The sequence below is a fragment of the Pelodiscus sinensis genome, chromosome 5, assembly GCF_052426305.1.
Source record: "Pelodiscus sinensis isolate ZL-2025 chromosome 5, ASM5242630v1, whole genome shotgun sequence".
NCBI classification, from domain to species: domain Eukaryota; kingdom Metazoa; phylum Chordata; order Testudines; family Trionychidae; genus Pelodiscus; species Pelodiscus sinensis.
Genome location: NC_143056.1, coordinates 94,088,750 through 94,113,899, shown reverse-complemented (window position 1 = coordinate 94,113,899; position 25,150 = coordinate 94,088,750). Strand labels below are relative to the sequence as shown.

The window sequence follows — 25,150 nt, the reverse complement described above, 5'->3', positions numbered from 1 at the left end:
AATGGAAAAACAATTAAAGTAAAATATAGACTTAATTGTCCCAATCCAGCAAATACACTTATGCGAGGAATTTTATGTATGTTAGTGTCCCATTCAAGACATTGGGACTACTCACGTTCATAAATGCAGGATTAGGCCCAAATTGCGTGATCCAACTGACTCTCATAATACCATTCATTTTTTTTAAGCCAATATAAATTTAGCTGGCATCCAAGCTGCATGATTAGTCACGTAGTGGTTTATTTTTATGCTGTATTGCGTGTTGTATATAATTCCCATTCTAGCTATCAGAGCTCTCTACACACTTCAAAAGCAGAGAGGAGTAGAATGCCAAGTATGATTCCTTCTATAAAACACTCATCATCAGTTCCCATGCTCTTCTTTTATTAATTTGTTTTTCATTGAAATAAATAAGCAGTTATGAGAAGGCTGGGTTGTTTACAGGACTGTTAATGGGAGCTTTAATCACTCCCTGTCACTGATTCACTCTCCTTTGCCTTGGGTTGATGGCTCATTTGCTGACAAGGTCAGAACTAGCAGACAACTATTCTATTTTGCTCTTGAATTACAAAAAAAAGACCCCCAACTTTTTTTGGTGTTTTTTTTGCCAAATATTTCAGAATGTTGAGCCTAAATTAGCAACAGTACCACTTGGCGAACTTGCACTTTTTATCTCCAATGACATTAAACCAATTTACTCTCAACCTTCCTGTCAGCTACAAAAAAAAAAAAAAAAAAAAAAAACTCTTCAATAACTGACTTCAGTGAGGGCAGAATCTGAACTGGTAAAACCTTGATTTAAAAAAATGCAGGGACCTGAATTTACCTACACAACCTCAGCTTGCTCAAGGAAACTGGGCATTTTGCTTCCACAACTTAGTAAAGCCAATTAAACCAGGCTCACATAGTTTTCCTAATTCAGCAGCAGGAGTCATAAACAGAATCAGGATTAGAATGTCCAGTTTCTCACTCTTCTCATCAGACCATGAGGTTGCATCACTCCCCCATGGCCAGCTCTAACAGTCTGGCAGCTGTTCAGCTCTACGAGTACAAATAATAATATTTTCGCCAAAGCTTTTTGCCCATCTTGAGAGAAGCAAACGCCAGTTATCTGGCACGGGGTTGAAGCAAATTGTAGGTGAAACTGATAGCATCTCTAAAATGAAAAAATATCCAGAACATCCCTCTGCTGGGAAGTGAAGCTCCTACATTTTTATATGAGCTAGCTGCAGATGTATCAAGCCTAGACATGGGAATAAATTTGCATTCTCTAAGACTCAAAGAACTTCTTAAAAACCAAATATGGAATTCATCTGTAAAGTTTGCAGCTGCCGATTGGGAATCCAGTAATATTCCCCATTGATCACAAGCTGAAAAAACAACAATTAATGGCTGCCCTAAGTGAATTTTAATCTTCAGTTAGAATCCCTGTACAGGTGTCCTTCCCACATAGAATCATAGAATACTAGAACTAGAAGGGACCTCAAGAGGTCATCAAGTCTTTTCCCTACCCTCATGGCAGGACCACGCACTGTCTAGATCATCCCTGACAGGTGTCTGTCTAACCCCCCATAGGCAATTTATTCCGGTGTTTAACTACCGTGACGGCAAGATTTTCTTAATGTCCAACCTAAACCTCCTTGCTGAAGTTTAAGTCCATTGCTTCTTGTCTTATCCTCAGAAGCCAAAGAGAACAATTTTTCTCCTTCCTCCTTATAACACCCTTTTGATAACTTGAAAACTGCTATCATGTCCCCTCTCAGTCTTCTTTTTTCTAAACTAAACAAACTCAGTTCTTTCAGTCTTCCCTCTTAAGTCATGGTTTCTGGATATAATCATTTTTGTTGCTCTTCTCTTGACCTTCTCCAATTTCTCCACTTCTTTCTTGAAATGTGGTGCCCAGAACTGGACACAATACTCCAAATGAGACCAACCTAACCAGCGCAGAGTAGAGCAGAAGAATGACTTCTCGTGTTTTGTTCACAATATAAAAGTTGCTCAAGTGGAGGAAAACTGAGCATTGAGTTTCTCCCCAATTCTCTGCAATGGGGTTGCTCCCTAAAGATAGACTGCTGCACCTATCCTCCCAAGCTCTATGAATCTCAGAGGATCAGTTTGAGACCAAAGCTATTCGGGTAAAGAACTCCTGCTTCTGCACTAGTTCCAAAACAATTTGAAATTCCAGCACAGGCTACTCTTTGCTGCTGGTAAAAGTCCGTTTATAGTGGTTTAAAATGCCAAGAGAGAGTTCATTTGGGTGCTGGAATGTAGGGGAAAATGAATATTTAAGATGGTGACAATGAATCATTCGAGTGAGAGAAAAGCGCAAATAGAAATATCAAAAATCTTCCTTACTCAAGTGGTAAATGATTATTACTCAGTCTTTCTCTAAGGAAAGGGATTTGGAAAATGATTCAATCAGAGTTTAAATTTCATAATGCTATAGGGACAGGTGCTCAAATGGATTTTCAGTTAAAGATAGTCAGGCTGCTTCTGAGTTGCTAGGTGAAGTCTAATCTTGGGGCCTACTTACCCAAAGCGTTCTCTCTCTCTGCCCATGCCATACTGGCATAGCTTAAGTCAGCAAAGGCTCTCCAGTGAGAGAGCCATTGGTATAAGTGAGAAGAAGCTGCTGTAAGGGGACTCTCAGTTTGTGTTCCAAGACTTTGGAATTTGATTGCCACCTTGTCCTGTTTTATCCCCAATCCATTGACTTTGAGCGCACTCTAAAAAGCTTCTGTCCCCCACCCACAGGCATTTAAAAATGATGGGAAATTATAAGCATGGGGAATTGTTGCAGGTGAGTGGGAACTGAATATTACATCTATTGGCTTCCTGGAGATATGTTACTTTAAATTGTATTTCTGTACTTACTACAAGAACACATTTGTGCTGTAATTTTTATTTTAAAAGGTGTTTAGGGTTTATGGACAGGCTGCCTTTTAGAGTTTTTATAATTCTAAAAAAATAAGGAGACAGAAGGTCATCAATCTGAAAACAGGAAGTGAAGAGAATCCCAGGAACACAAGAGATTTGGTTTTCTCCAGAATGTCAGGGTTTTATATCTGAAATAGTGAGTACCAGTGTTTTCTGTAACTTCCCTTGCCATTGACTATAATTCCAGTCAAGGTCTGGCTATTATCCATCATTCATAGAATCATAGAATCATAGGACTGGAAGGGACCTCGAGAGGTCATCGAGTCCAGCCCCCCGCCCTCAAGGCAGGACCAAGCTCCGTCTACACCATCCCTGACAGATGTCTATCTAACCTGTTCTTAAATATCTCCAGAGAGGGAGATTCCACCACCTCCCTTGGCAATTTATTCCAATATTTGACCACCCTGACAGTTAGGAATTTTTTCCTGATGTCCAATCTAAACCTCCCTTGCTGCACTTTAAGCCCATTACTCCTTGTCCTGTCCTCAGAAACCAAGAGGAACAAATTTTCTCCTTCCTCCTTGTGACACCCTTTTAGATATTTGAAAACCGCTATCATGTCTCCCCTTAATCTTCTTTTTTCCAAACTAAACAAGCCCAGTTCATGAAGCCTGGCTTCATAGGTCGTGTTCTCTAGACCTTTAATCATTCTTGTCGCTCTTCTCTGTACCCTTTCCAATTTCTCCACATCTTTCTTGAAATGTGGCGCCCAGAACTGGACACAATACTCCAGCTGAGAAGATTCCATAGAAGATTCCATGCTCCTAAGGCTAAGACAACAAACCACAGATCTTTTGAGACCGTGAAAAGGACTTCCCAATGTGTGAAAATATGTGTGATATGTTTTGATCATTAGGCTCTTCAGGGAGACTTGAGTTTGTTAAGAAAGTAAGCTTTCAATACAATTACTGTAGCTAAATGTGAAAATAGAGTGGCTTCAGCCATATACTGTAGTGTCATCAGCCATGTTTTTACCCCCAAAACTGGTAAAACTGCCCTTACAAAATCTTTTACTTTCATGACATCAGAAGGGAAAAATTTAGCTATAATGAAATAAGAGGCTTGAACCATAGGAGGGGACTCCGTGTTACCTTAATAAATGAGTAAAAACAGTTAAATATAAAGCATAATACCCAAAGTATAAAAAAATCAAATAGTTACTACAATACCTGAAAGGCATCCTGATGTTCATTCTTTCGGCATATTTGCACAATGTATCCCATGGACAGTGAATTTTAACAAACATATCGTTGCTTGTAATAGCTGGCTGTAATGGATGATAAAATACACACACATATATTTATTAACAGTTTAGTACCATGTGGCAGTCTGCTTTCTGAAAATATGCCTATGAGCCAACTTCTGCTCTCAAGAGTGTGTATTTTGCTTTTGACTTCAATGTAGTTAAGATTTTGCCCTGATTGCCACATTTTTCAAATTGATTATAAACAAGCAAGAAGTATGCAAGCACGAAATAAAACAAGCAAGAAGTAAGCAATATATTAAAATAGAAATTCAAAAGCCCAATTTTAAATGAAGTGCTGTGTGAAATATTCATTATATAATCAAATACACTCTATGTTACTATTTTTGATTCTACAGAGCTCCCAGAAACATGCAGTTTTTTAGTATAAAAGTATTCACACATTTTCTTCCATTTAAAGTGTTCTTCAAAATAGAGGATACTTTTACATTATCTTGTTGCTCTCAGTCATTAAGATACAACTTCACAGAACACTAGAATTGGAAAGGACCTTGAAAAGTCATCAAATCCAGTCTCCTCCCCTCACAGCAGGACCATTTTAAGTGCATTTCAGATTTCATTTTTGAAATGGCACTATGGTGATAGTTGAAGGACTGAAGTCATCTTTCATTTCTCCTGAATTACTGCCTGGCTGAGCCTACTCCATGGGCTCTCCAGGTTCCACAGAAGCCATTGTGATTAATTAAGAGGAAGTGACTCAAATTTAGGAATAGGTCCCGAGCCATGCAGCAAAAAGATAACCTATTTTTCCAAGGGACTTACCCCTTAGCATAACCTAGTAACTATTCAGAAGGGGCTTTGTTTCAGCTCTCTGGGAGTGAACAGCAGCTGGAGGTTATTTTCCGCAGCTTTTTGCCAGAGTGAGTAAAGGAAAAAATTAAATTTCTTCCCAGCTGCAATCCTGAATTGCCATCACAGAGGTAATGTGGGCTGGTTCCCACTTGAAGACACCAGTGAGGAGAATGGATCTACCATCTACCCAAGGATGGTGTCATCAGACCACAGGTCCTTCTCCCCAAGATGACAAGCCTAGAGATGGGAGATGGGTGGTGTAACAAGAGTGTTGCCTGGCGCTAAGCTGCTACAGGAAGAAGACACACATATATCTGTTGTGTGCCTTTATAGATTTAAATTGTTCCTCAACTTATACTCAACATTGTAGAATTACATCATATTTGCTGAATTTACTGCAAATCTGCTCAAGGATCTTGAGCATTTTATTATGAACAAATAACAAATATCCAAAACACTTGGTCCTGCTTTGGCTCAGGGGCCTGGACCTAATGACTTTGAAGTCCTTCCTATCACTACATTTCTATGATCTTATTAGTGCTGTTTCCTGTTTTGTTCCTTCCTGGTCAATATTTCAGTTTCAGATGGTTTTTCTCCAGATGTATTCACTTGCATTTTTATAAGTCAAACATTTTGACAGGGTTGACTCTTTTCCAAGATGGATCTTCCAAGTTCCATTTTTTCTCAAGTTGAGAGAGATTTTCAAAGGCCCAACAGACAGTTGGCCATCTAACTCTCATTAAAGGTCAATAGCAGCTGGGAAACTCATTCCAATGCGTCTTTGAATTTTGATTTTATTTTAAAATTAATATTTTAAACATTTTTTAAAATAAATAAAACTATAAAAGATGTTTGAATCTAAAACTGATATTATTATTTTTACTGTTTTAGTCCCCATTTGAAGTTTAAACCCAGAAAACTTTTCAGCTAATTCCTGATTACTTTTTAAATCAATGTAATAACTCTACACAGAAACTAATATGAAAGTGAATGACAGCATAGAAGGTGGTAAATCATTTTGAGTATATATTTTTGTTATTATTTCTGTTAGCAATCTCCTTTGTTTTAATACTTGTCTTTCATCTTTCTTCCCCTCTCAGTCCTCTTTACAAGTTATAACTGTGAAAGCAAGAAGTGAAAATGGTCTGTCATCTGAAGAAGTGGGCTGTGCCCACGAAAGCTCATGACACCATCTACATGTTTTGTTAGTCTTTAAAGAGCTACCATACTATTTGTTATTTTTTAAGTTTACACTGTAGAAGTACTCAAATCCAGGACGTTGATGACTGGATTTTGAGAGCCTGTTGTTTATACAGTCAAAGGACACAGTAAAGCTCCAGGTGAAAGCAGGTACAACTCTTAATGAAGTTACCAGGAATCGTACCCACTTATGCCAGTGATTAATTTGACAATAAGACTTTACATAAAGAATGCAAATTATGAAATGTAAATAAGCTCATTCATCACATACATTCCACTGACCATTTCCTCAGATTAATTGAAACAGCAAGGGAAAGATCATGAGCTTGTGTTAATTAGCATAAATCCATTGAAATCACCATCTCATTATGCACTGGGTCGAATGTAAAACTCACTGTAGATTTTTCTTAGGGTTTCTGCCTCTAATACTGTTCAGGAATGGGGGGAGGGATCAATAGTTTGCCATGGAAGCTGGGGAAGAGTGGATGCATGCTTGGGAGAACATTTTTACAACAACCTAATTCATTTTGTTGTAAATCAAAGGATTATCAAATGCGATGCTCATTTTATTTTTTAAGTATACACTTAGACCCTGATCATGCGCCACTGAAGACAATGAGAGTAAGACCTAAGAACACTTCCAGCCTTAGTGTCTCATGCAAGTAGCAAGGAGGACATTAAAAAGTAATTAAACACACTTTCTGTTTTTATCTCTTCTCATTTCTTTCCCTTGTTTCAAAAGGCTGCTCAGTACAAGTACTCTGAGTAAAATTCACTCCCAGACAATCAATCTGCAGAAGGTTCCAAAACAATGGAAAAGTAGAATATCCTCTGTGTGGGAAGAAGATAGCTGTGAAGTTAACATATAGGTATCTCCAGTGCCAGCTCTGCATAATTCAGCACAAAAAAGGGATCTGGAGGCCAAAGAGCATTTTGCCTGAGGTTAGACAGCTGGGTCCACAGCAATATTTCTCTCACATCTAAAAGGAAATGCTACTTTTATTCTATAATTCTCGAAGGAGTATTAATCTTTTAGATGCACAATCTTTAAGAAAGAGAAGGTAGGTGGGGTGATATCTGTTATTGGACCTATCTCTGTGGTTCAAGGAGACAAGTTTTTGAGCTTACATAAAGCTTTTTCTTGTGTCTAAGACTGAAAGATTGCTTCTTTCACCAACAGAAGTTGATCCAATATTACCTTGCCCATCTTGTCCCTCTAATAACCTGGCACCAAAAAATGTGGCTACATACAACACAGCAAGCAACATTTAAAACAGAGATAATAGGGAGGAAATGTTATTGTGCTCTTCCAGAGTTATGTCGATAACATGCCATATTTTTAATTATACTGTATTTGTGTGGAAGCTTGCAAGGTGTCATGATCAGAGAGTTGAAAAAATAAAATGATTTTAAGAATACATTACAATGAAAAAGATTGACTATTTTAAGTCATTATAGAATCTTATAATGTTGCTTTGTACCTTTTTTCTTTCAAAATGGTTGATTTGCATCTAAGCTAGTCAAATTTAAACATTTTGGGTATGACTGTTCCGAAATAACATAGTCCACATCTACATTACAAACAGTTGTTTTCACATAATGTAAAAATAATGTTGAGCTGGAGGACTTCTTATTCCGACTCCTGTAATCCTCATTTTATGAAGAGTAAGGGAAGTCAGAGGAAGAGTGCTCTCTCTCAGACTTCTTGCTGTATGGACAGCGCCAAAAGCCAAAATAAACTATTTCAGCTTAAGCCGCACAATCGACGTTGCTCAAGTTGCATAGCTTATTTGGCTTTAGAGCTACTGTGTAGATGTACCCTTCAGCCATATCTACACTGCCCAGTCTTGCGCAAGAACATATGCAAATGAGGTATGGCGATGAATATCACCATGCCTCATTTGCATACCTAATGAACTGCCACTTTTGCGCAAGGGACTTTTGTGCCAGAAGGAACAGTCTATTCTGCTTATTTTCAGCTCTTGTGCAAAAGTCTACACTGCTCCTACTTGCGCAAAACCGCTTGAGCAAAATGGCGGCTCAATAGTCATGCAAGTGAGCTGTGGTGATATTCATCGCCACAGCTCATTTACATATGTTCTTGCACAAGACTGGGCAGTGTAGACATTGCTTCATGTTTTCTTAAGAGAATTATCTGATTTTGAAATTATGTTCTGAATGAAAAAAGTTTTACTTTTATAAAATGTCATGGATTTGGGGGATATTGGTTCTGCTTTCAAAATATCAGAACTTTTAAAAAAAAATCTGTTTTGCTAGATTGGATCAAAATAACACCACAACTAAGTAGAATAATTTCAAAATTTACTAATTTTATTGTAATTTGGTACGTGCAAGAATGACTTGATAGAGTCTAGCAATTTTGGTTAAATAAGGCTCTATTCTGATCTCCATTTAACTGGTGAAAATAACAATGAATCAGGATTAATTCTACTGAATGCAATGAAAGTTCACAAGTGAGAGGAGAATAAAGTGCAGACCCTGTTTCAGAATGGATTCTATCCATAAATAGGTTTACTCTATAATCTGTAACTCAAGAGACAGACAACAGAGCATATTAACGGTTACTCCTTGTGCAAATTCTAAGTAGATAAAGCCAGCTGAACACTGTACTATTCCACATATTTCAACTCCACTGATTTAAATGAAATTATGTCAACAGAAACAAAGTCAACATAGTGGTGACTCAGTCCCTTTCTGTTTTAGATGGTAATATAGAGTGATAAAAGCCTGGTCAGCACTTATAATAATTTTGAAAGCCTGTTTGCAATAAATTAGGAATAGATTGTCACAGTAAATTATAGGTTCTCTCAGAATACATACACTCTAGAAGACATACCTCTCTTTCTAACATCAAGCCCTCTGCCCGCAGGTTCTTTTCAAAAGTGTTTCTTTTTTCTATTTGTAGACTTGACTTTTTGTAGACCAAGATGTAATCAATGCGCTTTTTGCCATCTTTGAAGAAGAGGCCTGATGACGCTGTGGCATTCATCTCATTCTGAAAAAGCAATAAAATTGGTTCCAAACAGGATTATACATAATTACTGCACAGGGGAAGGCATGTGCTCATATGATTGCATGTAAAAGGCTAATTGGTGGGGCAAGCCTGGACAAACCTGAAAAATGTTCTGCAGAATATCATGTTTAGTTAGAATATATTTCAGCTATTACATTTGAAAAAAACCTTCAAGCATGAAATAAGATATGCCTAGATCTCAGTTCCCAGAACACCTGAAGTAGCTCTGATCTATGAAGTGTCCTCATTCATTTCAGCAGATATTACTCCAGATGCCACTTTAAATATCAATACTTACGTATTTCACCGCTTAGCATTATTCAAGAAAAGGGAGGATGTGCCAACTACAAAGCTCTTCATAAGATGTGGGAAGCAATGGGATAAGAATATGCATAAATCTAGATATGTAGGTCTTTAACACAACATAGCAAGTGGAAGAAAAGATTGGTTTCACTCTTCTGAATAGGGACTAAATTTTCAAATGTTTGGAAATAGCGACGGTGCAAAAACCAAACCAAACCCTGGAACAGACAAATACATCATATCAAAGACATGGTAGAAATCTCACTTTTGTCTAACCCTGAAACCCAGTGACTGAATCTTATTCACTTATTTATCAAAAATAAAGTTACTTTATTCTTTCAAAGTGCCAGGTGAAAATGATAACAAAGCTAGAATCTTATCTTAGTTACACCGACAAAAGTCTGGAGTAATGTTCTAACAAAAGCAGAACCAGGGCCATGGTCTGCCATAGAATTTTGGAAGAGCTGACAGTGAATAAAGTTGTACTTGGGGAATAATTACAGCAGTGGATAAACATCCTATTTTATCTTCCTTAAAAAAGGATAAAATACATCTGCTGTAAAGAGCCACCATTGCTTTACTAGTCTCCGTGTGAGGATTTGGTTTATTCATTTTTATCAGCAGTTGTTAAGTCTTTCATAAATTCTTCCTTTTATGCTTATACCCTGATCCCACTCTACGGAATTTGGCTTTCTAGGTCACCACTAGAAGTCTGTTTTTTTTTACTTTCATATTTTATTTCCATCAGGAAGTTAGCCTTTGCCAGCGTTACACTGGTGTTCTAAAAAAACCTAACAGCAAAGCCACTCACAAAATCCTCTGGAAAAAAAGGAGCATGGATTTTGAACACACACATGTGGCATTGCCCACCCCTCAAAGAGTTTCAGCTCTGCCACTCCACTGTAAATGTAAGATATGCTGTACCAGCATTACATGTGGCCAAAATTTCACTTCCATTTTAATGTGCATAGAGGAGGTTTTCTTGGTGAATTCACAGGATTCAAGTAATTTAGCTTATTCATTGTGAAAATTACAATACTTGGAGTTGTGTATTTATCTGAACCTTTTCCCATGATAAATAGAAATAGCGGTTTCCTTAGACTTTGCAGCACTGCAAGTATTCTTTAAAAAAATACTGTTAAAATTTTCTCATGCTTTTTACCACTAGTTCTGGACCCCTGATTAGCTATTTACAGAATCCAATAGGTTACAAAATAACAACAACCATATCCCAAAAGTACAAAAGTAGCAGACACAGAAAGAAAAAGGTTTTAGGGTATGTCGACACTTGTACCCACTTTTGAAAGAGGGATGCAAATGAAGACATTCAAAATTGCAAATGAAGCCGGGATTTAAATATCCTGTGCTTCATTTGCATATTCACATTATTGTGCTATTTTGAAATAGCGCTATTTCAAAATAATAGACACTGTTAAGATGCAGTTATTTTGAGAGAAAACCCTTCTCTTGAGATAACTGGTAAACCCCATAGAATGAGGAATAAGGGTTATTTCGAGAGAAGGGTTTTCTTTCGAAACAACCACATCTTAACAGTGTCTGTTTTTTTGAAATAGTGCTATTTCAAAATAGTGCCATAACACAAACATGCAAATGAAGCACGGGATATTTAAATCCCGGCTCCATTTGCAATTTTCAGTGTCTTCATTTGCATCCCTCTCTCGAAAGAGGGTGCAAGTATAGACATACCCTTTAAAGGGTGTGTCTACACAGCAAAGTTATTTCAAAATAACAGCCATTATTTTGCTATAACTTTACTAGCGTCTACACAACCAAACAGCTATTTTGAAATTAATTTGAAATAGCAGAGCGCTTATTTTGAATTTGGTAACCCTCATTCCACGAGGAATAACGCCAAATTTGAAATAAGTGCTGTGTAGACATTATATCAAAATAGGGGGCCTCCAGCCTTCCCAGGGTGCCCTGGTGGCCACTCCAGCATCAATCCTGGTCCAGGGTGGAGATCATGGACCTTATTCAGGTTGGGGGTGGGGGAGAATGCTCCCAACATCCATGATCTCCGCACTAGATGGAGGAACACAGCCGTCCATGGCAGGATAGCTGCCAGCCTGGCCACCAAAGGCCACATGTGAACCCAGGAGCAGGTTTGCATGGGAAATCAAGTTGGTCCGGTGAGACCCCCAATCCTGTGCCCTGAACTTCCCCTCCGCCTTCTTCCCCTTGCTTCCCCCTTCCAGCTCCCTCCTTACAGGTTTCCCCCTCCCCTCTTCCACCCTCTCTTCTCCCCTCTCCCACCTTCTTTCCCCAGTCTCACCAGAGTTTCATTACCCCCCTCCTCCGTTTTCTTAAATAAAGAGAACTTGTGTTCATGAAAATACATGAATTTTATTTGACATCAGGAAGGGGGATTAGGGAGGGGCAAGTGGAAGGACATGAGAGAGGAATGAGGCACAAACCCCCAGTGGGGAGACAAGGGAGGCTCTTAGTGCTCCTCAGGGTGGAAGCTCTCCTGCGGGCCTCCTGGATACTGACAGCCCCCTGATGGACCTCCCAGATGGCAGCCTGCAGAAAGTGCAGTCAGGCTTTCAGCAATGCATCCTCGAGAAGCACCAGAGTGCCCAGGGGCAGCTCTGGCTCCATGTTGCAGAATGCTGTGGTGTCCCGAGGGAGGGCAATCGGAGCACGCGGAGACAAAATGCTTTGCTGTCCCTCATCGAGGTAGGCAATCAAGCACAGAAAGCTGAGAACTGGCTGTCTGGGGTGGGTGTCCCTTTAAACACAGGCCTCAGGCAGCAGCCACACAAAGTAACTCCTGACCTGATGTCCTGCAGGAACTGGTTCCGGCCAGCCTTAAATGCGATTCAGCGTCCACTCAGTGTGGATGTGCTATTTCAAAATGCATTTTGTGTGTAGATCCATTATTTCAAAATAACTTATTTCGAATAAACTATTTCAAAATAAGATATTTTGAAATAACGCTGAGGTGCAGACATACCCTCAGAGAATGAGAAGTCAGGTAAAATTTTGAATCTTGCTGCTACATTTATTTTGTTTGTTATATTTTCCAATTATATTGTTGGAAATTCTACAATCTTTTCCAAATTCTCTGCAGATTGACTTGGCTACATAGCCATTAGGGCTCATGGTAATATAAAATACATCCCTTTTGCCTGTTGAAAGCTATCTTTAACAGCATGAACTATTGTCTAATACAGAAAAAAAGAGAACTAGGAAACTTGAAATCAATCACGTTTCACCCTGCTGGATGTTCAGTACCATGGGTTCTGTTTTAAACTTCCATATTTCATATACAATAAAACAATTGCTTTAATGAAAAACTGTCCACTGTGCTCTTACTGACACATCATCCATTATTTAACTACTGATCCTTATCGGTTCTGATGTAAACTCAATGGCTTAATACTTTTCTGAACTCATGGAATAGCTGTTAAGCAAAAAATGTTTATGGAACTGCAGAACTGATTGTCTGAAAAAGGATATGTCAGAGAGGGCAAGTTATATGTTTGCTACAACTATAGGAGTTAGAACTGAAAATCCCCGTTCTTAAACTTTCATGGTTGAAATAAAATAAAAATTTAATCCTAATATCTCTTGGTTTGCAAAAACTAAAGCTAGCTAATGAGGTGCTTTTGAAAACGGAAAATCAAAACAGTCTTTTTTAGACCATTTGAAGCAATCTGAGAGCATCCTCTCAGTTAGCAATGTTATCTAACTCAGTCATTACTCTTCAATTCCAGTTTCTTGTTGGGAGACATTCCTTGGCCTGAACAGCTCTTGATGGCGTTACCTTCTCCTTACATGGTTCAAATTTTCAAAATCAAACACAATCTCTGGAAGATGTTCAATATATTTAGATCTTTGGACTACATGGAAATTTGAAGTGTAGTTACAGTCGGAATAAGTAATTGTAAAATTGTCATCCTTCTCAACATATACACACTACACTTCCTGTGTAAGAAGGTGTGGTAAAGTTGCTGTCCCACAGCTGATACCACATACCTTTCCTGGCTGTATGTGGTATCACAGCTCGCTTGTGTCAGTTATCCCCCCCACTGTGCTTTGGCCTACTCTACATGTAGGAGTGCCTTTGCCCTCCAGCCAGATTCATTTACAGAGTACTGCCTCTTTTGAAGACAGGGTGTCTTTTACCAGAAGTCAACAGAAATGCATGCAAAACCAAATATTCAGCCCAGGTGGGCTCCTCAGACAGCCACCTTGTTACAGGCATACCTCTGCTACATTAGACCGTCCTTCTGTCCAGCCACAGGTTTCTGTGACTCAACTAACTCAATAGGCCAGTGGTTGGCAAACTCCTTTCCACAGTCTGGGGTTCAAACAAGTTACAATTCCTGAGGTCCCTGTCTCAAGTCTGGCTTCCAGTTTACCCCTGGAGAAGAATGTCCGCTTCTTTCATTCTCAGCTGTCTTTAAGGTTGTTTCCCAGAGGGAGGGAGCCCTTGCCCACTTCTCTTCTGGGTTTCCATCTGGGCTCACCCAGCTCTTTATGGAAAAAGCTCTAGATATCCCCTTCCTAGGCCCACACTCAAGGTGCAAACACAGTGTTTAACTGGCTTCTGAAATCCAATATGGATCCTTTCATCGCATGGGTGCATTAACATCTTATCAGAAAGGGATAATTTAACATTGTCTTGTATTGGACACGGTCAGCCAACAGGATTCTAGGCTAGATGGACCTTTGGTCTGACCCAGTATGGCCATTCTTATGTTCTTATGTAAGGTTTATTCATCACTTAAAACTCAGTGGAGCCCTCTTTAAGTAAGTTTCTGGCCTACATGTTTACAAAGAAAAGTGTACAGACCAAGGGTATGTCTACACTGCACCATTATTTTGAGATAACTAGTATTATTTCAAAATAACAATGTGAGCGTCTACACAGACTTTTCGTTATTTTGAAATAATTCCTAAATAACAGATGGCTTATTCTGAAACCTGTAAACCTCATTCTATGAGGAATAATGCCTATTCCGAAATAGCTATTTCAAAATAAGGCATGTGTAGTTGCTCCACTGCTGCTATTTCGAAATAGCCCTTCACCAGGGCCATTCTAAGTTATTCCTTCCCAGTGCCTCCTGGGGCTCTAAATCGAGGTAGCATGTCTACATTAGGGAAACCTGCTTTGGACTAATTTTGAGGCATCCCTGCAGTGTAGACGAGCGATTTTTTTAAAATAAGCTATTTTGAAATAACTATTCCGGAGTAGCTTATTTTGAAATAAGCATGCCGTGTAGACATAGCCTTACAGAGTAAAAAATGGGAAGGAAAATAAAAATAATCCCTGAACTCAGTATTTTTTCTGTTAATAATTATATTTTAAGCAGATCCCATGATTTTTGGGCCTGGCCCTTGAAACTTTGTGTGGTTGGAAAAAGCAGTGAGATGTCTCCTTGATTTCCCTATAATTATGCTTAATTTAAGTAATTGAATTCAACAAAGTGAAAAAAATACACATAACATACTTATTAAGCAGGGGTGAGCAAGAATTTAGAAAGTGGTCAAGGAACACATGCTTCTATATTAATGGAGGAGGTGCTAGGTCTGAGATGGAGGTTGGGTGCAGAAGGGAATCAAGGTAGGTTGGGTGTAGAAGGGAGATTGGAGTGCAGAGTCTGGGAGAAAGTTTGGGTGAAGGAAGGGGTTGTGACCTGGAGCAGCAGAGGATTGGAATCCAGGAGGGGCTACAGAGTCTGGGAGGGGGCATGGGTGCAGGAGAGGATTCTGACTTGGGGGACGGGTTTAGGAAAGGGCACAGGGTCTGGGAGGGAGTTGTGACCAGGGCAGGAGGGAGTTCAGAGGGTTTGGGTTGTGATCTGTGTCAGGAAGTTGGGGTGTAGGAGGGAGTGGGGTGCCAGGTTCATGCTTACTGTAGTATGCGATTCTCGGCCGGTAGCCGAGCAGGACCTTTAGGCAGTCTCCCTGCCTGCCATGACCTCACATGCCAGTCAAAGTGGCCCATGTGTGCATATCTGAGCCACATGTCCCATGGGAAGAGGAAGCTTTGCATGTTGCCTGCACCACGAGCATGGCTCAGAGAACTCTCATTGGCCAGTTTCTCATCAATTGGAGCTGCAAGGATTGCGCTGGCAGCACATGGACACCATCCAATGGGGCCTGCAGTGCAGAGACACACATGGCCCCAGCAGCTGGCCACTTTGAGTGGTATGTGGGGCCATGCAAGCAGGTAGCCTGCCTGAGAGGCCTGCTGGGCCGTGGGACATTGGCAGCCCAGAGTATTGTGGCTGGCTGGATGAAGCCCAGAGGCCATATTTGGCTCGCTCCTGATAATAGTGTATTGTATGTAGTTTTGTTTCCTCCACTATAAAAACCCGACATTTTTCCTGATTGAGTAACATAAGGCCCAATTCTGCAATTTCTCCTTGCTTGAACAGTATCTTTTTTTGTGAGCATTCCCCATGATTTCAGCGGTATCAGCGGGACATCTCACAAAGAAAGGTACTATTTGTAATGTAAGGGTGGCAGACTCTGGTCCATTGGGATTACTATAAAATAGTTTCAGTAGTACCACTTGCAGAGTAAGGTCCTACACTCATCATGAGTAATAGAAGCAGAATCTGGCCAACATGAGTGATAAAACAATTTCACTTGAGTATACTCTATAGAATAAACTATAGAAGTTGAAAGCTATGTAGGGGGCTATTTAGCTATCTAGCAGGTCTACACTCTGGGGGAAGATCGATCTAAGTTACGCAACTTCAGATACATGAACATCATAGTTGACATACTTAGATCTACTCTCTGCAGTCCATTTGCTGCAGTGCTTCAACAGGAGATGTTCTCCCATTGACTCCTCTTGGGCGTCTCATTGAGTTGGTGTACTGGAGTCAACAGGACAGTGATTGGCAGTTCATAGAATCATAGAGCTGGAAGAGACCTCAGTAGGTCATCAAGTCCAGCCCCCTGCCCAAGGCAGGACCAATCCCAACTAAATCAACCCAGCTTTGTCAAGCCGAGACTTAAAAAACTCTATGGGGATACCTGAGTTGGCCTTTTTCTTCTAGAGGTTACATGCTGCCAGTTCTCTTCCTTGTCCTGTACTGCCCTCGCTGGTTCTTCAGCCTGCTGTGCCTGCAGGATTAAATGTTGCCTTCTATCGAGGAAGTCTTCATCCTCTCTGATGGAATGTAAGGTTGATACTTGGGCCTCAAGTCCTCTAATTTTTTCTTCCAAAATGACAACCAGCTTGCACTTAGTGCAGAGGAAATCCCTTCTATCTTCCGGGAGGAAGGCAAACATGGCACATGCTGTGCAGGTAACAACAGAAGACCTATCACTATCCATACCTGCCTTCCTTCTGAGAGATTCTTCAGATGTTTTTAAATGCATCCTTGAAGGAGATAAGTTGATTTGGTCACCTCCCTGTCAATCATCCTTCTATTGTACTGGAAATTAAAATGCATCCAGTAGAATTCCCAGAAATAGGAGAAAATTAGTGCTGCTCTTGACCTAACAAAAACAAGAGATGCTTTCCGAGGCTGTTCCTCTGAGTATTATGGGGAAAGAACAGGATAAATCTCAAAAAGCATAATCTGAACTACTTAATTGATATGTCTTTAATTTTTTTCTGTGGTTCAGAACACATCCAAAGTCAATCACATGGACCTCTTGGGATATTTTAAAAAATTATTTTGCAATCACAGTGCTACTAAAACCACAGGGAAAAAGTACCAAGGCCATCTGATAAAGAATAGATTGCACAATTAACAGAGTCATCTCTCTATGAGAGTGCAAAATGCAGATTACAAAATAATGAAGATAAATGAGAGAACAAACGGGTAACGTTGTCAGACATTAAAACAAAACAAGCTCAATATAAAAGTCTTCTAGATAAAACTTATCTAGTTTTTCATTTCCTCCATCTTCCCAGCCTTTAAAAAAAATTAGGTTACATTGAAATTAAAATACTTGATGACATACTTTGTATAAACAAAACTATCGATACAAAAACATTACCGAAAAAGCATTTTCCCTATTTATTTTTTATCAGTTCCCCATTCTAGAGAGTCTGATATCTGACACTGTCACTACCTAAAGTTTAGGTTACCACCCCTGTCCTCCCGCACACACACATAGCTAAAAACTGTGTGTATACTAGAGCACTGAACACATAGTATATAGTTAGTTTTGTAGAGTAAGCTAGGTAGGATTAAGGTGCACGGTCTGGCTACGGTGCCCGTGCCAGGTGCAAGCCTGCCAGCACCCAGCCAGCAGACCCTGCACCTGGCGTGGCTCGAGCCAGCCACCCGCTGCCACCCAGCCCTCAGCCTCTTCCCAGGACCAGGCTGGCGGCTCCCGGGAGCCAGCCCGGGTCCGCAAGAGGCGGACGCCTGCCTGGTCTAGTGCAGACATCGTGGACCTCATCCACGACCTCCTCACTAGGCACAGGAAAGTGGCCAGCTAGGGCAGGAGAGCTGCCAGCCTGGCCACCCAGGAGCAGGTTTGCATAAAAATCAAGGTGGTCCACTGAGACCCCCGACCCTGAGCCCTGAGCTTAGAATGGCCGTACTGGGTCAGACCAAAGGTCCATCTAGCCCAGTAGCCTGTCTGCCGACAGCGGCCAACATTAGGTACCCTGGAGGGGATGGACCGAAGACAATGACCAAGCCATTTGTCTCGTGCCATCCATCTCCAGCCTTCCACAAACAGAGGTCAGGGACACCATTTCTACCCCCTGGCTAATACTACTCCATGGACCCAACCTCCATGAATTTATCTCACTTCTCTTTAAACTCTGTTATAATTCTAGCCTTCACAGCCTCCTGCAGCAAAGAGTTCCACAGGCTGACTATTTGCTTTGTGAAGAATAACTTTCTGTTGTTACTTTGAAGCCTGCTACCTATTCATTTCATTTGGTGACCTCTAGTCCTTCTATTATGGGAACTAATGAAGAACTTTTCTGTATGCACCCTCTCCACACCACTCATGCTTTTATAGACCTCTATCATATCCCCCCTCCGTCTCCTCTTTTCTAAGCTGAAAAGTCTCAGTCTCTTTAGCCTCTCTTCATATGGGACCTGTTCCCAACCCCTGATCATTTTAGTTGCCCTCCCCTCTCCCACCCTCTCTCTTCCCCTCTCCCACCTCCTTTTCCCAGTCTCCCCGAGTTTTGTTCAATAAAGAGAGTTTCTATTTTTGAACACACGTGTCCTTTATTTTGTACATCAGGAAGAGCGGCTAGGGAGGGGAAGTGGAAGGAGGTGAGGGAGGAATGGGGTATGAGTCTCCGATGGGGAGGACTGGGGTGGCTCCGTGGGCTCCTTGGGGTGGAAGCTCTCCTGCAGCCCCCCGAGTCCCCCTCCCCCACAGATGGCAGCCTGCGGCAAGTGCAGCCGGGCTGATGGCCGAGTGCTGTGATGTGCCAAGTGTGGGCACTCAGGGCGCTCCAAGCCAGGACTGCTTTGCAAGTGGGGCACCCCTGAGAACTGTCTGTTCGGGGTGGAGGTCGGGTCCCTTTAAGCACAGCCCTCGGCTAGCCTGAGACAGCAGCTCCACGCTCTACATCCTAATCTGATGCCCTGCCGGCACTGCTTCTGGCCATCCTTAACCCCGATTCAGGGTCCACTCTGTGTGGAAATGCTAATTCGAACTAGTTTTTAGGTCTAGATGCACTAGTTCGAATTAGCTTAGTTCGAATTAACTAATTCAAATTAAGTTAGTTCGAATTAGTGATATAGTGTAGACACACCCAGATAAAGTTAAGTCCTGGGGAGATAGACTGAAGAGAACCTACCCCACATTATGGTTTATAAGGTAGGAACTCTGTAACCACCACAATGGAATCAATTAATTTCCTGGTACAGGATATTTTGGGTGATGGGTGGAAAGTATGTATTAAAGTTTAATAAAACTTGCCACTTACAACTTAATTACATGCATGCATCTGTCCTCATTTTGCTGTAGTGTCCATATCAAATGTATACCTCATGGATATCATTACTGCATATAGTATGTTATGTGATGTGTAAATGCATGCAGGTACATACAGAAAAAACATACATGCGTGCTGTAGTAGTAATTTCATCTTTCACAGTTAGCAGCTTTGCCTCATCTTTTGCAAATGAACCCTTGCTTTCACATCTCAACTAAACCACTGTTCAACAATTGATACATTGCAATGCATTGAATATACACTGAAGAATCTTGGATGCATAACAGCATGCCAGATGGTGTTCACTCAAAGCAATATCAGGGAGATTCCCAAACCTGAGCTATTCTTTTTAGGTGACAAATCTGAAGAATTGTCTCAGACTGACGTGTCAGAGGAGGTTTTGGAACAAATTGATAAACTAAACACTAACGAGTCACTGGGACCAGATGACATTTACCCAAGAGTTCTGAAAGAACCAGGGCATCAGGTCAGGAGTTACTTTGTGTATCTGCTGCCTGAGGCTATCTGAGGCCTGTGCTTAAAGGGACTCCCCTTCCCTCCCCCCAGACAGCCAATTCTCAGCTTTCTGTGCTTGATTGCCTACCTCGATGAGGAACAGCAAAGCATTTTGTCTCTGCATGCTCCGGTTGCCCTCTCGGGACACCACAGCACTCTGCAACATGGAGCCAAAGCTGCTCCTGGGCACTCTGGTGCTTCTCGTGGATGCATTGCTGCAAGTCTGGCTGCACTTTCTGCAGGCTGCCATCTGGGAGGTCCATCGGGGGGATGTCAGTATCTAGGAGGCCCTGCGGGAGAGCTTCCACCCTGAGGAGCACTAAGAGCCTCCCTGGTCTCCCCACTGGGGGTTTGTGCCTCATTCCTCCCTCACATCCTTCCATTTACCCGTCCCTAACTCCCCTTCCTGATGTCAAATAAAATTCAAGTATTTTCATGAACACTAGTTCTCTTTAAGAAAACTGGGGAGGGGGGTAATGAAACTCTGGTGAGACTGGGGAAAGGAGGCAGGAGAGGGGAGAAGAGAGGGTGGGAGAGGTGATAGAGAAACCTGGGAGGAGGGAGCTGGAAGGGGGAAACAGGAGGAGGGGAAGCTAAGTGCTCAGGTTTGGGGGTCTCGCTGGACCAACTTGATTTTCATGCAAACCTGCTCCGGGGTTCACATGTGGCCTTTGGTGGCCAGGCTGGCAGCTATCCTGCCATAGATGGCTGTGTTCCTCCATCTAGTGTGGAGATTATGGATGTTGGGGGCAACTTCTCCCAAAACTGAATAAGGTCCATGATCTCCACCCTGGACCAGGAAGGCACCACCTCTCCCGGGTCCTGGCAGACTGCTCCAGAGGGCTGGCAGCCAGTGGCTTGCTCGCTCATGTTTTGGGGCCACTGGATCAGAGACAGTGACTGCTGGCTCTGGGATGTCAGGCTTGGAGCTGGCACAGGCACTATATCCAGAGTCAACCCCTTTTAAGGGCTCCGGGACGGGGGAGGGAGTGAAGTGTTCTTAGTTGAGGCTGGAGTGGCCAACAGGGCACCCTGGGAAGGCTGGAGGCCCCCTATTTTGAAACAAGTGTCTACATAGCACTTATTTCAAAATGGATTTTTTGTATTTGGCATCATTCCTCATGGAATGAGGTTTACCAAATTGGAAATAAACACTCTGGTATTTCGAATTAATTTTGAAATAGCGGTTTGGCTGTGTAGATGCTAGTACAGTTATTTCAAAATAACAGCTTTTTTTCCGAAATAACTTTGCTGTGTAGACATACGCTCAGAGGGGAGATGATAGAGGTCTGTAAAGTTGTGACAGGTATGGAGAAAGTGAATAAGGAAAAGTTATTTATTTGTTCCCATAGTATAAGAACTAGTGGGTCACCAAATGAGATTAATTGGGAGCAGGTTCAAAACAAACAAAAGGAAATTTTTCTTCACGCAGTGGACGATCAATCTGTGGAACTCCTTGCCAGTGGATGTTGTGAAAACCAGGACTTTAACAGGGTTAAAAAAAGAACTAGAAAAATTCATGACGATTAAGTCCATGAATACTTATTAGCCAGGATAAGTAGGAATGGTATCCCTTGCCTCTGTTTGTCAGGTGCTGGACATGGGTGACAGGAGAGGTTGATGATTACCTGTTCTGTTCCCTCTCGGGCATCTGGCATTGGCCACTGTCAGAAGACAGGATACGGGCTAGATGGACTTTTGGTTTCACCCAGTATGGCCATTCTTATGTTATGTTCTTACACGTGTAAAACCCCTTCTTTAAAAACTTTCTAGATATATGCTCTCAAAAAAGTTCAACTAAAATGGGATCATTTTGAATTTGAGAAAGTACTAAGTAAGTCATTTCACTATTTATCCATCTCCTACCAAATAAAGGTATGAAACCTTTGTTCTGTTTTTTTTTTTACAAAAATATCAAATCCCAAAGCATACTAATCAGATTGAATTTTAAATATCTCTTTTCTCTTTAGATATTAAATGTCTTTTCTCTGTATAATGATTTTATTATGGAAATGCAATCTAATTATGTAAATGGCCTCATTCATCTTTACAGACATTTAGATTATTGCAGCTTTATTGGTGACTTTAAAAAGCCAATTTTTAGACAAACAGATTTTTATCACATCAAGCACAACAAAAGGTGTTTTCTTTTTGTCTATTGCTAGTTGCTTGTTTTTTACTCTTTTTGTGTAGAGATCAACTGATTATCATGTTCTGTGATATCTGTTTCCAGACTGCTTTGTCAAGTTGAATGCTCTTTTACTTGGACTTCTCAAGTCTGTGACTCAATATCAAAGCATTTTCAATCCCTCCTGCAAGCATTTTGAAATCCAAGTACAGTAAAACTCCAGTGGTCTGGCATCCAATGGTCCGGCACTCCTGATGGTATAGATGGATAGTTCCACCATCTGGAACTGCTCTGGGCAGCCGGACAATTGGAGCTGCTCTGTCCCCGGCTTCCCTGATTCAGCCACTGAAGAAACTGACCAGCAGCTGACTCGGGGAAGCCAGGGGCAGAGCAGCTAGGGTGCTGCCGGGTTGGTCCCCTAGCACCGCCCCTCGGCGCTAGGAGACTAACCTGGCAGCACCCCAGCTGCTCTGCCCCCGGCATCCCCAAGTCAGCCGCTGCTGAAACTGACCAGCGGCTGACTCTGGGATATCTGATAATCCAGCATCCCGTGTCCTAAAGATGCCGGATTATCAGAAGTTTACTGTAGATGGTGCTGCTGTCAGCCTGGAGATTTGTGCCCTGATTAGCGCTTCTTCGGTGGTGATTTTATCTTACTCAGATAATGGATCTCAGGCATCATAGATGAAAGCTAGTGTGTCTTTTCTTGCCTGCTGTAGTAAGCCCATGACTTGCAGACATAAAGAAGGATATTGACTATGCAGACTTTATACATCAAGATCTTTGTCTTTTGTACGCTTCCTGTTCGTCTATGCTCATTTTGTGAAGCAATCAAAATTGGTGGCTGCCTTCCCAATACATACGTCTAATTCTTCATCCACTGACATGGTCTTATTAATAGTAGCTCCCACATTACAAAACAAAAAGTCTATGGTTTGGAGACTGGTTTCTCTGATTGAACTGAAGACTAGCATTCTGTGCCTTGCCCCATAAATACTAGTTTTTTTTTCACACCAATGATGAGGAAGTTCGACATGCACCTTGGAGGCTTTTTATAAACTCTTCTAGGTAAATGTCACTAGGAGAGATAAAAGCACCATCATTGGCATAAAGGAATTGTCTCAAAGCAACTTTTTTGCACCTTAGTTTTAGCTTTCAGTCTAGCAAGGCTGACCGGCTTGCCATCAGATTGCTTATGAAGATAAACATAATCTCTTACATTTTAAACACATAGCTCAAGAGCATTGAGAAGAATATTACAAACAATGTACGTAGCAAGATACATCTTCCTCTTTTACTCCACTTTTTTTAAACTCAGAACTTTCAGAGGCATTTCCTTTACTTCCACTGTGGAAAGATTGTATTATGCTGAAGGGCTTTGGCAGGGAATCCAATTTTTCAAAGTACTTTGTCCAGACTGGAACTACTAACCCTGTGAAAAGCTTTGGTCAAGGCAAAGGCGGCAGTAAAAAGTGATTTCCCTTGTTCTCTGTTTTTCTACTGTAGTAAGCAAAAAGAGAATATCCTACCCACTGTAGATCTACCTGCTCACAATACACATTGTGTCTCTTTCAGCAAGTACTTGCAGCTATGAAAGCACACTTGAATAGAGGGTTTGCTGGTGATGCTGAGAAACAAAATGTTTCTGTAACTATCATAATCTTCCTTATCTCCATCATTTTTGTAAAGGGTCATGATATTTGCATCGTGCACGTCCCGAGGAACTTTTCTGTCTTTCCAGGATTGAAGGAGGAAACTTTATATATGTAGTGAAAGAGTTAGTTTCCCACATTTGAGTAGTTCTGCCAGAATACCATCTTTTCTAGCTGCTTTTCCAATTACAAGACAAGACAATTTAAAACCTTCTCCAGCTCTTAAATGCTTGATTCTTGATCAAACTCAATAGCAAACATTGAGACAACTTAGGATATTGTTGGTCCGAGAGTTCTTTTAATGCCATCATACATGGTTCACAGATTTCCAACAGCTGCTGCAGATCGTATACTATGGCATAGGTTTATCTAGAATTCATTAGCACATTTCATAGAAGCTTTCTGCAGAGATCCTGTAGCTCTTTGCAGGTTTTCTAAAGTTAAAGGCATTGGCTTCTCATATTTTGCATAAGATTCTTTCTTTGCTTGAACGAATGGTTCCCTTTTTTTTTTAAAGGACAAAATGTATTAAGTCCAATTTTATATATCTTTTTCTGCAGAGATTTCCACATTTTCCTCTAAATTCCCTTCAGCATTTTTAGGTAAGCACCGAAGAAGAGATTTGTTAAACTCTGCACATAGTTTAGGAGAACATGATTTCAGAATACTTATTCGAGTACGACCCTCATTTTCAGATTTATATATCAACTTAGAGTGTATTTTTACTCTGCTAATAATCAGTGAGTGGTCTTTATCTCAGTCTGCTTTTACTCTTGGTATTTTATAGAATTCCATTTCTCTGTGTACTGTGATTCAGTTTCTTAAATTTTTCCAGTACAAGCATCATTTTTATTGTGAATTCAAGGTTCATTATGTAAGTGGCCATTTATTAAAATTAAACATTTGTTACTGTAAGAAAAATGGAAAACATTTTGTAATAAGGAAGTTGAAAAAAAACACTTAAAATTGTGAGTTTCCGGAAGGAAAAGTGTGCTTGGTCTTAAAAAATCCTGAGAGTTTTGCTTATGGTGTCATAGCATGTGTAATTTAGTAACACGGCCTCTAACTGCAGTATTCTCTATACTTCCTTGTAATCCATACAGATACTTAGGTAACATTTAGTCATTTAAGGCAAAGTTAAGAGTGGTCAACCTTCTGACTTCCTGTATTATGGCCACTATATATTAATATTTTACAGATATTTATGCATGAGTAAATGCAATAGCTGCATAACCATTTTTAGGAAAAGGGAAAAATCCAATAATGACCACATCTCTGCTGACAACTATTTTCAGTTTCTTAAATTATTAGTACTTTAGTATTACTTTAACATCAGCAGTAAAACAGTTAACATTTCTTTTTTTAAAGCCATTACGTGTACCTTCAATATAAAGGTACATACACAAATAGGAAATATAGT

General features: G+C 40.7%; 1 protein-coding gene across 8 annotated transcripts in view; it reads right to left on the bottom strand.

Annotated features, from left to right (window-relative positions):
* Nucleotides 1-25,150, bottom strand: part of ANO3 (anoctamin 3) — a 371,038-nt gene that overhangs the window by 97,924 nt on the left and 247,964 nt on the right. For all 8 annotated transcript variants that reach the window (XM_075927761.2, XM_075927758.2, XM_025185005.3 and 5 more), the window contains 2 exons: nucleotides 9,051-9,209; nucleotides 4,107-4,204 (listed from right to left, as the gene is read on the bottom strand). In XM_075927761.2, the coding sequence (XP_075783876.1) occupies nucleotides 4,107-4,204; nucleotides 9,051-9,209 (257 nt within the window). The remainder of the gene's footprint in view (nucleotides 1-4,106; nucleotides 4,205-9,050; nucleotides 9,210-25,150) is intronic.